The 12,700-nt window shown below is 48.4% G+C and overlaps 1 protein-coding gene across 2 annotated transcripts in view; it reads right to left on the reverse strand.

The window, feature by feature from the left end:
- TAF8 (TATA-box binding protein associated factor 8) overlaps positions 1-12,700 on the reverse strand; it is a 47,030-nt gene that overhangs the window by 1,807 nt on the left and 32,523 nt on the right. The window contains exon 9 of one of the 2 annotated variants that reach the window (XM_017878244.1): positions 2,421-2,854. The exons of the other annotated variant lie outside the window; for it this stretch is intronic. Coding sequence (XP_017733733.1) covers positions 2,770-2,854 — 85 coding nt within the window. The 3' untranslated portion in view covers positions 2,421-2,769. Of the gene's footprint in view, positions 1-2,420; positions 2,855-12,700 lie in introns of those variants that run through there. 2 annotated transcript variants of the gene reach the window in all.

Genomic DNA, 12,700 nt, shown 5'->3' on the forward strand with positions numbered 1-12,700 from the left:
TTTGAGGCGGAGTCTCGCTCTGTCGCCCGGACTGGAGTGCAGTGGCCGGATCTCAGCTCACTGCAAGCTCCGCCTCCCGGGTTTGCGCCATTCTCCCGCCTCAGCCTCCCGAGTAGCTGGGACTACAGGCGCCCGCCACCTCGCCCGGCTAGCTTTTGTATTTTTAGTAGAGATGGGGTTTCACCGTGTTAGCCAGGATGGTCTCGATCTCCTGACCTCGTGATCCGCCCGTCTTGGCCTCCCAAAGTGCTGGGATTACAGGCTTGAGCCACCGCGCCCGGCCTTGGGGGCTTTTAAACTAATTAATTGTTTATTAATTTTTGTGGAGATAGGGGGTCTTGTCATGTTGCCCAGGCTGGTCTCAAACTCCTAAACTCAAGTGATCCTCCTGCCCTAGCCTCCCAAAGCACTGGGATTGCAGGCATCAGCCACCGTGCCTGGCCTAGAGGCACTAATCCCATTCACAAAGGCTCTACTGTCATGACTTAATTACCTCCTCAAAGGCTCCATCTCCTAACATTATCACCTGGGGGATTTTAACATAAATGTGGGGGCGGGGGGGGGGTGGCGGCACAAACATTCAGACCATAGTAGCTACCAACACAAGCTAGGAATTCTGCTTCTAGGAAATTGGCCTGCAGATATCCCAACAAACAAGTATTATGTCAGCGCAGCATTGTTTGCTGGAAATAGTCTCAATTTCTCTAAATAGAAAACTAGTCATAAGTTAGAATAAGACATACAGTGGAACAACCTGCAGCCACAAAAACAAATAAGGAAGTTCTTTACCTATCAGGAGTGACCTCCAAGAGATAGTAAGTGGGGAAAGAAGCAAGTGCAGAAGAGCTTATGCAGTATGCTACCATACGTGTAAAAAAAAAGGGGGAAATGTGTCTGTATTTGCTGGATATGCACAGAATACCTCTAGAGGATGCTACCAACGGTTGCATGTTTCAAGGGGACGTGGAATCTCAGAACAGCTTTTGCTCTTTATGGAAGTCTCCATCTCCTTTAGTCTGGAGAGAGGCAATACCCCCCAACTCATCCAAGAAAGGAGCCCACTCTGCTGCTCTCCAGATGCCATGGGTAGACACGTGGTTAGGAGAGAGCAGGGTAGGGTCATGCCATGTAGTGGCTTGATGACCTAACACAAGGTACTTAGCCTCTAAGCCTCTGTTTCCTCTTCTGTTAAACAGCAAAAATAATACTACTATTAATAAATGAGGCCAAGCACAGTAGCTCATGCCTGTAATCCCAGCACTTTGGGAGGCTGAGGCAGGTGCATCACCTGAGGTCAGGAGTTCGAGACCAGCCTGACCAACATGGTGAAACCCTATCTCTACTAAAAATACAAAAATCAGCCAGGTGCGGTGGCATGTACCTGTAATCCTAGCTACTCAGGAGGCTGAGGCAGGAGAATCATTTGAACCCAGGAGGCGGAGGTTGCAGTGAGCCGAGATCGCACCACTGCACTCCAGCCTGGGTGACAGGGTGAGAGTCCGTCTCAAAAAAATAATAAAAATAAATAAATAAATAAATAAATAAATAAGTTGATACATGTGTAAATGGGGATAATAATTTTCCCAACCTCATTAGGATAGCATGAGGATGAACAGTTAATTTATGTGAAGTGCTTAGCACTGTGCCTGGCATATAGGAAGTGCTCAGCAAATGAATTTGTTCCAAATACATCGTGTTTTCTCCTTTACACTTCTGACCCCTATGGGATCAACATGGAAACCCCCCAACGGGGCCCTCAGGGTCCATCTTCAACCTTCACTGCAACACTCAGCCCTTGCCACTCCCTTGTATCCTGTGTCCTCTGTTCACTCTGCCTAGAATGTCCTTCCTTCGCTTGTCTTGATCGAAGTCCAGCTTAAATGTCACCAGCCCTGGGACACTCTTCTGGAAGTCCCAGCCCAGAGTTTGTGTTCTCTCCTCTGTGATGGCAGAGTCCCTGGGTGCCCCTCTGTGGGGCATCATCACACAGAATGCTGACTATGTTCCCGGTTCCAGCTGATACATACACACTTGTTTGTTACAATAGAAGGAATCGGGGGAAAAAAAATTTCAACTCCAACTCAAATAAAACTGCAATAAGACACAGCTTTCTATCTATCAGAGCAGCAAAGTTCAAGGAGTTCTACACTGAGGTGGCAAGGAGGTAGGGACTCGTGCAGGAGAGCCAACTGGTACACATTCTGAGACCTGGGCGACATCTGTCCACACTCAGTGGACATCCATAACAAAATGGCACAGGCAGAAAGCTGCTCGTTGCATCAATGCTTGAAAGAACAGAGGGCTGGAAACCACCTAAACGCCCATCAGCTGGGGACTGGGAAATAAGTTATGGTAGAATTATACAAAGGCCGTGCAGCCACGAAACAGAGAAGCTCTTTATTACTGACATGGAACGTCACCAAAAAATACACTGAGAAGTAGAAAAGATAAGTATCTGCATTTGATGCACAGAATATTTCTGGAAGAATACGTAAGGCCATATTAACAGTAACATAATAGCAGCTGCCAGGGATGAGATCTGAGCCTCTGGGAAACGGGAGGAGGAAGATATTTTGTTATCACTTATATCTTTTTCTGTCTTTTAAATTTTATACTGCATACATATATTATCTATTCAAAATTAAATAACTTTTTAACAAAGAAGAAAAGAAAACTAGTAATCAAATGGAGATGAGGTAGGCCGCAACCTCCAAGAGGAGGAAAATACCTTAATGTTTTTCCGGAAGCGCCAGAGTCCATGGCAAAGCTCTACCCTGGACCAGCTGCCCCCACACTTGCACCTGGGCACAGGAAGTTGATGTTCGCAGAATTAAGAACTTTTTTCGGTATGCGCCTAAGTAAAACAGAAGAATGAGAAACCCACCATCAACAGCTGAGGAAAACTCATCAATGAATGCATAACGAAGTTCAAAAGAAATAGAATGTGTGGCCCCAGGACTCCTTCATTATGGCAAAAACTGACAAGGCTCAGGGGGTTCTTCTTGTGCCCACAAAGCTGCTTGTAAGAGCCTCTGAAGCCCCTGTCCATCTATTTATTATTGATTTAGTATATGAATTTATGTACAATATATAATTTTAATCACAGTATACACATTATTTTTACACCTTGATATTTTCATTTAATATATAATAGACATTTTTCCATTTCATTAAGTACTCTTCCAAAACATAATGTTTAATGTTTCCACATTATTGAAACTTACGGATATGTAATCATTTATTAATCATTCTCCATTGTTGGGGGCTGGGCGCGGTGGCTCACTCACGCCTGTAATCCCAGCACTTTGGGAGGTCAAGGTCAGCGGATCACTTGAGGTCAGGAGTTTGAAACTAGCCTGGCCAACAAGGCAAAACTCCATCTCTACTAAAAATACAAAAATTCACCGGGTGTGTGGCGGGCGCCTGTAATCCCAGCTACTTGGGAGGCTAATGCAGGAGAATTGCTTGAATCCAGGAGATGGAGGTTGCAGTGAGCTGAGATTGTCGCACTGTATTCCAGCCTGGGTAACAGAGCAAGACTGTCTCAAAAAACAAACAAAATAATTCTCCATTGCGGGACACTTAGTTAATTTCCAGTCTTTCGCTATTATAAATAAAGCTATGATGCACATCTTTGTATATAAATCTTGCTTTTTTCAACTTTTATTTTAGATATGGGGGATACATGTACAGGTTGGCTACATGGGCATATTGCACCCAGGTAGTGAGCACAGTACCCAATAGGTAGGTTTTCGACCGAGGACCCTCCCTCCCTCCCTCCTCCCTCTCGTGGTCTGCAGTGTCTACTGTTTCCATGTTTATGTCCATGGGTGCTCAGTGTTTAGCTCCCACTTACAAGTGACAGAACATGCAGTATTTGGTTTTCTGGGTTCCTGTGTTAATTCGCTTAGGATTATGGCCTCTAGTTCCATCCATGTTGCTGTAAAGGACATGATTCTAATATTTTTTATGGCTATGCGCTGACCATCCGTGTAAGAGCCTCTGAAGAACATCAGGAACTCACTGGGTAAAGGAGCTGGCCCAGGGCCCTTTCCAACCCTGGACCCCAGATGACCACGATGGGAGAGACTGTCCAGAGAAACCTACAGGAGGACCCACCAGTTCCAGTGACTCCTTCCGGGGGCAACCCTGATTCAGAGCTGGCATTCCCAAACTGAATCTGCCTAGGGGGAGGGACAATGCCGCTGAGGGAGCCTCTGCTGGCTTTACAAGGGAGAAGGCTGGTTTCAGCTGACACCACACCAGCCTCAAAGGAGATGTTACAAGAGGGACTCAGAAGCCTCAGGACTCGGAAGCCTCAGGAGCTGAGCTGGAGCACCCCAGACACCCTAGTTCAGTGGCTGAGTCCTCGCAGGCTGGGTAAGACAACACTCCCCTTACCTGCCCTCCCACCTTCCCCCAGGCCATTTCCACCCTCCCGCTCCTTACTCACCTCTTCCTGAAGCTTCACTTGCTAACCCCACCCCATTCAGAACTTGGCACAGGCTTCAGCCCTTGAGTCTTTTTTTTTGTTTTTGTTTTTGTTTTGAGACGGAGTCTCACACTGTCACTTGGGCTGGAGTACAGTGGTGCGATCTCAGCTCGCTGCAACCTCCGCCTTCTGGGTTCAAGCGATTCTCCTCCCTCAACCTCCGGAGTAGCTGGGATTACAGGCGCCTGCCACCACGCCCGGCTACTTTTTTTGTATTTTTAGTAGAAACTGGGTTTCACAATGTTGGCCAGGCTGGTCTCGAACTCCTGACCTCGTGATCCGCCCACCTTGGCCTCCCAAAGTGCTGGGATTACAGGCATGAGCCACTGTGCCCGGCCTCAACACTTAAGTCCTAAAGTCCAACCTTCCAATGACAGTTGTTCTCCTCTGTCTTGGTGAATGGAGTTAAAACAGGTTCCTGTGTGTTTGCCTGTCTCCCTGACTACACTGCTAACTCCCCGGGGGAGGGGAGTCATCTGCGGGTTTATATTTCCTCCCTCTCCCTTGGTACAGGCTCAGGCTATGGTAAGGAGTCACACTTGGCCTTGCTGACAGGCTGGCGGGCTCTCTAGGGGCCAGGACTAACCTCCCCCGGGTCTTAGGGTGGCCAGCTGTCCCCTTACGGAACCGTGTTTGGCAAGTGCCAAACTATGTGGATCTGACTGTAAGAGAAATAGTATCCCCCATACCTGCTCCAGCCAGAATGATCCTAAGTCAGCTCCTGTCGCTCCCTTGCTATCCGTCTCCATCTGAATAAATCAAGCCCATGAGGCTTTGCAGGTACGGCCTAGCTCCTCCCCGACCCCTGCCCCACTCCGCTCCTGCTCCCTCTGCTCCAGACATCCAGCCTCCTGTGGTGAAGTCACACACACTCCTGCCTCAGAGCAGTATGCCTGTTGTCCCCTTTCCCTGGAATGCTTCTCCATGTGGCTGGCCCCTCAATGCATTCAGGGCTCTGTTCAAAGAGAAATTTCCTTCCCACCCCTCCCAAAACAGCAACCCCTGCTGTGAGTGCTCCTGCCCCTGCTGCCCTATTGTGTGGCAATCACTTCTTTCCGCCCCTCCAGATGCACCCTCCTAGGCCCTGGCAGGCTGGCGCTGGTATGGCTCACATCAGCCAACCCCATCCAGCCGAGAGCAGGCAGGACAGTGTGAGGGGAGGGAAGGAGAGGGAGGTGAGGGTACTGATTTCCCGAGTTGGCTCCTTCCCTGCAGGGCTCTGTGGGCTGGCAGGGCTCCTGGACCTGAGGCCTGGGCTCTTGCAGAAGCCTCTCCCATGGGCCTCTCCCCAGGTTCTAGCTGCCCCTCCCCTTCCCTGTTCCCAGCCTAGGTGCTACACCAACCCCTGTGCTTCCGCTGGACCTTGCCTGCACCTTTGGAAGTAATCCCTTTATTAAACCTTCCTCAAACATCCAACCCAGGTACACTGTCACTTTCCTTCCAGGACCCTAAATTCACCAGCTGACATGACAGGTCTGTTTGAGAGAAGAGAGACAGACCCTCTCATATTGTTTGAGATTGTTTTATACTCAAAAAAGGAAAAAGAAGTGAAAATAAAGGCAGGTAGCCCGGCGCCTAAGAACCAGACCCGAAACCAAGAAAGCAGACCCAAAACCAGGCCTGGGCCTGCCTGACCTAAGCCTGGTAGTTAAAGCTCAACCCCTGACCTAACTGGTTATGTTATCTATAGATTGTAAAAATCCCTGTCCTGTTCTGTTTCGTTCTGATTACCAGCGCATGCAGCCCCCAGTCATGTACCCGCTGCTTGCTCAATTGATCACGACCCTCTCACGCTGACACCCTTAGAGTTGTGAGCCCTTAAAAGGGACAGGAATTGCTCACTCGGGGAGCTCGGCTCTTGAGACAGGAGTCTTGCCGATGCTCCTGGCCAAATAAACCTTTTCCTTCTTTAACTCAGTGTCTGAAGAGTTTTGTCTGCAGTTTGTCATGCTACATGTTGTTGGTGAGCTGTCTGTCCCCCAGCTAGCCCACAAACTCACAGGGGGGAAACCTTGTTTTAGTCGCCACTGTATCCCAACATCTGTATCAGCACTGTGTATAGCAGAAGTTCAATAAGTGTTTGTTGAATGTTAGAGCCAGGTGCCGTGGCTCACACCTATAATCCCAGCACTTTTGGGAGGCTGAGACAGGCAGATCACTTGAGGTCAGGAGTTCGAGGCCAGCCTGACCAACATGGGGAAACCCCATCTCTATTAAAAATACAAACATTAGCTGGGTGTGGCAGTGCACACCTGTAATCCCAGCTACTCAGGAGGCTGAGGCAGAAGAATCACTTGAACCTGGGAGGAGGAGGTTGCAATGAGCTGAGATTATACCACTGCACTCCAGCCAACAGAGTGAGACACTGTCTCAAAAAAAAAAAAATTGTTTAATGAGTGACTGAACAAGGGGAGGATCAATGTAATCTGGAGAGGCTACAGAGGCTGGAAAGACAGGCAAGATTTTAGGGGGTGATGGGGAGGAAGAGCCCTAACAAAGGCAGGGGATACAACAGTGATGAGAATGGCCTCCTCTCAGGGCGTGAAGACCCTCGCTTATGTCCTTCCTAGCACCCCTCCCTTTTCTTTATAAATTGTGGTTTTTTTTTTTTTTTTTTTTTTTTTTTGAGACGGAGTCTTGCTCTGTCGCCCAGGCTGGAGTGCAGTGGTGCGATCTCGGCTCACTGCAAGCTCCGCCTCCCGGGTTCACGCCATTCTCCTGCCTCAGCCTCCTGAGTAGCTGGGACTACAGGCGCCCACCACCGCGCCTGGCTAATTTTTTGTATTTTAGTAGAGACGGGGCTTCACCGTGTTCTCGATCTCCTGACCTTGTGATCCGCCCGCCTCGGCCTCCCAAAGTGCTGGGATTACAGGCGTGAGCCACTGCACCCAGCCTGGGTCTGTTTTCTTTGTATGTCTTCCCACTGGAATGAATTCCCTGCAGGCAGGGCCCATGTCTGTCTTGTTCACTATGGTATCTTCAGAGCTGGTACAGCGCCTGGCATGCCCAGATTGATAGATTGATATTTAATAAATGAAAAGAAAAATGAATTATCCAAAAGAAACAATGAATTGGCAGAGGACCTCAGAAGCCTGGTTGGGTCATTTGGACTTGGAGTGAAAAGCAGGAGGGAGGAATTCCAAGTCTTACTGCAGGGGAGAGAAGACAAGGCAAGGGCTTGTGGGAAGATGGCCCTGGCAGGGATGGCGGCTGGGGAAGAGCAGGGTACCTGCTCAGCCATGCGGGGAGGCAGCATCAGACTGGCCAGGAAGAAAGAGGGGGCACAATTCAGTGACCATCTTGATACAGACGCACAAGGAGGAAGACTCCAAGGTCTCGGTCTAGGGGACTGAGCAGGGGAGCTGGGAAAATGAGATCATGCCATCCAGCCTGAGGTCCTAGGTCCCAGGTCGAGGTAAGCACTCGAGGGTTGGCTGCTGTTATCCTCACTGTTTCTAACCTTTGTCTGAAGTGGGAAAGCTGTGGAGTGGAAGTGGTTTTGGGGGAAAGGAAGATCGACTCTGGCCATGTTGAAATGAAAGTATCACCGGACAGCTGGATGCTGAGGCGTTCTGGAGAGATGATGGCTGGAGGTGGAGAAGCAGATGAGCCATCTCCATGCATACACGGAGGTGGAGTGTTTGGGACCATCCATGGCTGAGAGGACTGGAAGTAAGAGCCAGGAAAGAAAAGGAAGACCAAGAATAACAAGGAAAGTGGGGCAGTGTCATGGAAGTCAAAGGAACAATGTGGAAGAAGAAGGGGCAGCCAGCACAGTCACACGAAGCAGGCTGGACCCCACTGAGGGGCCCCCATCCTGGAGGAGCACCTACCTGCTGGCCTCTGGGACAGGCTGGGAGAGCTAATGGTACAAGTCAGGGGGTGCATTGTTAGTAGAGGGCTTGCTGCCTGTCCCAACAAGACATTCCTGGGCATACACACTCAAACCTCATTTATGACACAGACTGCCAACTGTCCCACAAATCCGCTTTTTCCTTCTTCCCATGGCGACAAAGCTCCCAAATTTTACCTAGACAGAGCCACCCAGGTAAAGATCACATTTCCTTGCTTCCCTCGCAGCCAGGTGGAGTGGTATTACTAGGAGGGTGCAGCTTCCAGGTCCTGCTTAGGAGGAAGGTAAAAGCTTGCCCTCATACACCTCCCTTCTCCCTCAGTGCTGGAATCTGGGCCCAGCAGATGGGGTGGCCACCATACTCTGTCATGCAAGCAGCACCCAAAGTGACAGAGGAGCCAAGAGGCAGAAGGGGCCTTGACACCACCAAGTCACCCAGCTGGCCTGGACCACTCTTGTTCACCCAGCTTTCATAGAAGCCATATGCCTCTGACTTAAGCCACTCGATTTTGGGGACTTTTTGTTAGGACAGCCTAACTCATCTGGGAACACAATATTTAATCCAGCAGAAATGCCACCTTAGATCAGACCAAAAGTTGCTCAGCTCATCTCTGCTAGGGATCCCAGGGGTAGTGAGAGAGGTCACTGGCATCTCCCTTGACAAGATCCTCACTCTTCACTTACCAGGACATCCTTAGTCTCCTTAACACTGTTGCAAAGCCATCATTCATAAACAGATCAAAACCCTTCATAAAGCTGGGCAAAGTGGCTCATAACTATCCCAGCACTTCAGCAGGCTGAGGCAGTATGATCCCCTGAGGCCAGGAGTTAAAGGCCAGCCTGGTTACATAGGGAGACCACATCTCTACAAAAAATTTAAAATTAGCTGGGCATGGTGCCGTGTACCTGTAATCCCAGCTACTCGGAAGGCTGAGGTGGGAGGACCGCTTGAACCCAGGAGTTTTAGGTTACAGTGAGCTATGACAGTGACTCTACACTCCAGCCTGAGACAGAGTGGGACCTTGTCTCTAAAAAAAAAAAAAGAAAAAAAAATCTTTAATGGAAGTTTTTTTTCTCCCTATCTACTTCATCAAGGAATGAACATGAGCAGTAATCAGCGCCCTCAGCCTGCCTCAAAAAACCCCTCTTTTTTTTTTTTGTTGAGATGGAGTCTCGCTCTGTCACCCAGGCTGAAGTGCAGTCGCACAACCTCGGCTTACTGCAACCTCTACCTCCCGGCTTCAAGCCATTCTCCTGCCTCAGTCTCCTGAGTAGCTGGGACTACAGGCGTGCACCACCATGCCTGGCTAATTTTTGTATTTTTAGTAGAGACAGGGTTCCACCATGTTGGCCAGGCTGGTCGCCAACTCCTGACTTCGTGATCCACCTGCCTTGGCCTCCCAAAGTGCTAGGATTACAGGCTTGAGCCACCGTGCCCAGCCACATCACCCCTCTTAACTGGTTCCATTTCTAGCTCCCTTTCTCCTCCTACCCACAGGCCAGGTGAATGCATGGGTGGGTGGTGGGAATCGCCTTACACACAGCAGTGCTCAGTGCCACTAAGCCTCAGAACACAAACAGTTGTGAGGCAACAGTGCCAATAAGTTCTGGAGCAGAATGCCTGGGTGCAGACTACAGCTGGGCTACTCAGCAGCCAGGTGGACTGACTTGTTACTGACCTCTCCAGGCCTCCATGTCCTCGACCGCAAACATGAATGGTCAAAACATTTGCTTTCAGGGTAATTGTGAGGATCAAATGAGTCCATATGTGTAAAACACTTAGAACAGTGACTGACAAGAGTTCAGTTCTCAATTAGTATTCGCTTTTATATATATTTTTTCATATTGTCATAAGGCAAGCAAGCTTTTATAACTTTATTTATTTTTTGAGATGGTGTTTCACTCTTGTTGCCCAGGCTGGAGTGCAATGGTGCAATCTCGACTCGCCACAACCTCCACCACCCAGGTTCAAGCAATTCTCCTGCCTCAGCCTCCCAAGTAGCTGGGATTACAGGCATGGGCCACCATACCCAGCTAATTTTGTATTTTCAGTAGATATGGGGTTTCTTCATGTTGGTCAGGCTGGTCTTGAACTCCCAACCTCTGGTGATCCATCTGCCTCGGCCTCCCAAAGTGTTGGGATTACAGGCGTGAGCCACTGAGCCCAGCCGCTTTTATAATTTTAAAAGCAACGGAAATAAAAGAAAGGTCTGGTAATGGAATAACACTCATGTATAAAGCATGGCCATACTTTATTTTAATGATAAAGACATTCCATGAAATCCCCTCAACAAGGTATCCTAATGATCCCCTTCTGTAGAAACTGATTTGGAAGTTTAGTGATTTGCCCCAGATCCACAAGTGGTTAAGTGGTGGACAATGCATACAAATGTCACCAAGCCTTATTTTACTGAGCCACATGAATAGAAGTAGAGAGACTTCAAGATGCCAGAAAAACAAAGCTCAGGTTCATCTTTTTTTATTTTTATTTTTGAGACGACGTCTCGCTCTGTCGCCCAGGCTGGAGTGCAATGGTGCCATCTTGGCTCACTGCAACCTCTGCCTATCGGGTTCAAGCAATTCTCTGCCTCAGCCTCCTGAGTAGCTGGGATTACAGGTGCCCGCCACCATGCCCAGCTAATTTTTAGAATTTTAGTAGAGATGGTGTTTCACCATGTTGGCCAGGCTGGTCTTGAACTCCTGACCTCATGATCCACCCGCCTCGGCCTCTCAAAGTGTTGGGATTACAGGTGTGAGCCAACACCCCTGGCCCCACTCAGGTACATCTTTCACACTTGTTTCCCTGAAAGCCAGCCAGTGTTGCTACTGGTCTCAGAATAACCCCGCCAATCACCATTTAACTCCCTCCTGCTCAGAAACAGAGGAAAGGGGCTTGCCGAGAATCCTCACTTCAAAGCCAGAACTGGGGCTGTGATGCGGAGGGGGAGTTAGATGTTAAGGAAATGCAAATTAATATATTACAACACACCCATCAGAATGGCTAAAATAAAAAATAACCCTGAATACTTGTGAGGATGTAGAGACACTGGATCACTCACACATTGCTAGCGAGAAAAAAATAAATAGTACAGCTGGCTGGGCACAGTTGCTCATGCCTGTAATCCCATCACTCTGGGAGGCTGAAGTGGGTGGATCATTCAAGGTCAGGAGTTCGAGACCACCCTGGACAACATGGTGAAACCCCGCCTCTACTAAAAATACAAAAATTAGCCTTGCATGGTGGCATGCACCTGCAGTCCCAGCTACTTGGGAGGTTGAGGCAGGAGAATCACTTGAACCGGGAGGTGGAGGTTGCGGTAGATTGCACCACTGCATTCAAGCCTGGCAAACAGAGCAGGCTGTCTTAAAAAAAAAAAAAAAAAAAAAAAAAAAAAATAGATACTATAATATAAATACTAATATATATATGATATAATATGGTACACTGGCTCTGGAAAACAGTTTTGTCAGTTTCTTACAAAATTAAACATGCAGTTACCACAGGACCCAGCAACTGCATTCTTAGGTATTTATTGCAGAGAAACTAAAACTTTTGTTTACACAAAAAACCTGTACACAAGTGTTATAGCAGCTTTATTCAGAGTAGCCCCAAATTGGACAGCCCAGATGTCTCTCAATGTGTGAATGGTTAAAGAAACCGTGTTAAAGTATGGTGCCTCCATGCTACTCAGCAATAAAAAGAAAGGAACTATTGATACACACAACCACCTAGATGGACCTCAAGTGAATTATGCAGAACTGAAAAAGCCAACATCAAAAAGTCTCATACTTGGCCAGGTGCGGTGGCTCATGCCTGTAATCCCAGCACTTTGGGAGGCTGAGGTGGGCGGATCACTTGAGGTCAGGAGTTGGAGACCAGTCTGGCAACATGGTGAAACCCCATCTCTATTAAAAATACAAAAATTAGCTGGGTGTGGTGGTGCATGCCTGTAGTCCCAGCTACTCGGGAGGCTGAGGCAGGAGAATCTCTTGAACCTGGGAGGCGGAGGTTGCAGTGAGTCGGGATCGCGCCACCGCAGTCCATCCAGCCTGGGTGACAGAGCAAGACTCTGTCTCAAAAAGAAAAAGAAAAAAGTCACATACTTTATGATTCAATTTATAACATTCTTTCAGTAACATGAGAGATGGAGAACAGAGTAGTGGCTGCCAGGAGAGATGTGGAAGAGCAGAGAGGTGGATGTGGTTGTGAAGAGACAGCATGAGGGAGAACTGTACTGATTCAATGGCTCTGTGTCTTCACCATTTGTGTGGTGGTGGTTACACAAATCTACACAATGACACTGCACAGAACACACACATACACACACGTGCACATGGTGAAAACTAAATAAGCT

Source organism: Rhinopithecus bieti, unplaced genomic scaffold (genome assembly GCF_001698545.2).
Source record: "Rhinopithecus bieti isolate Rb0 unplaced genomic scaffold, ASM169854v2 scaffold_9981, whole genome shotgun sequence".
Taxonomy (NCBI): Eukaryota; Metazoa; Chordata; class Mammalia; order Primates; family Cercopithecidae; genus Rhinopithecus; species Rhinopithecus bieti.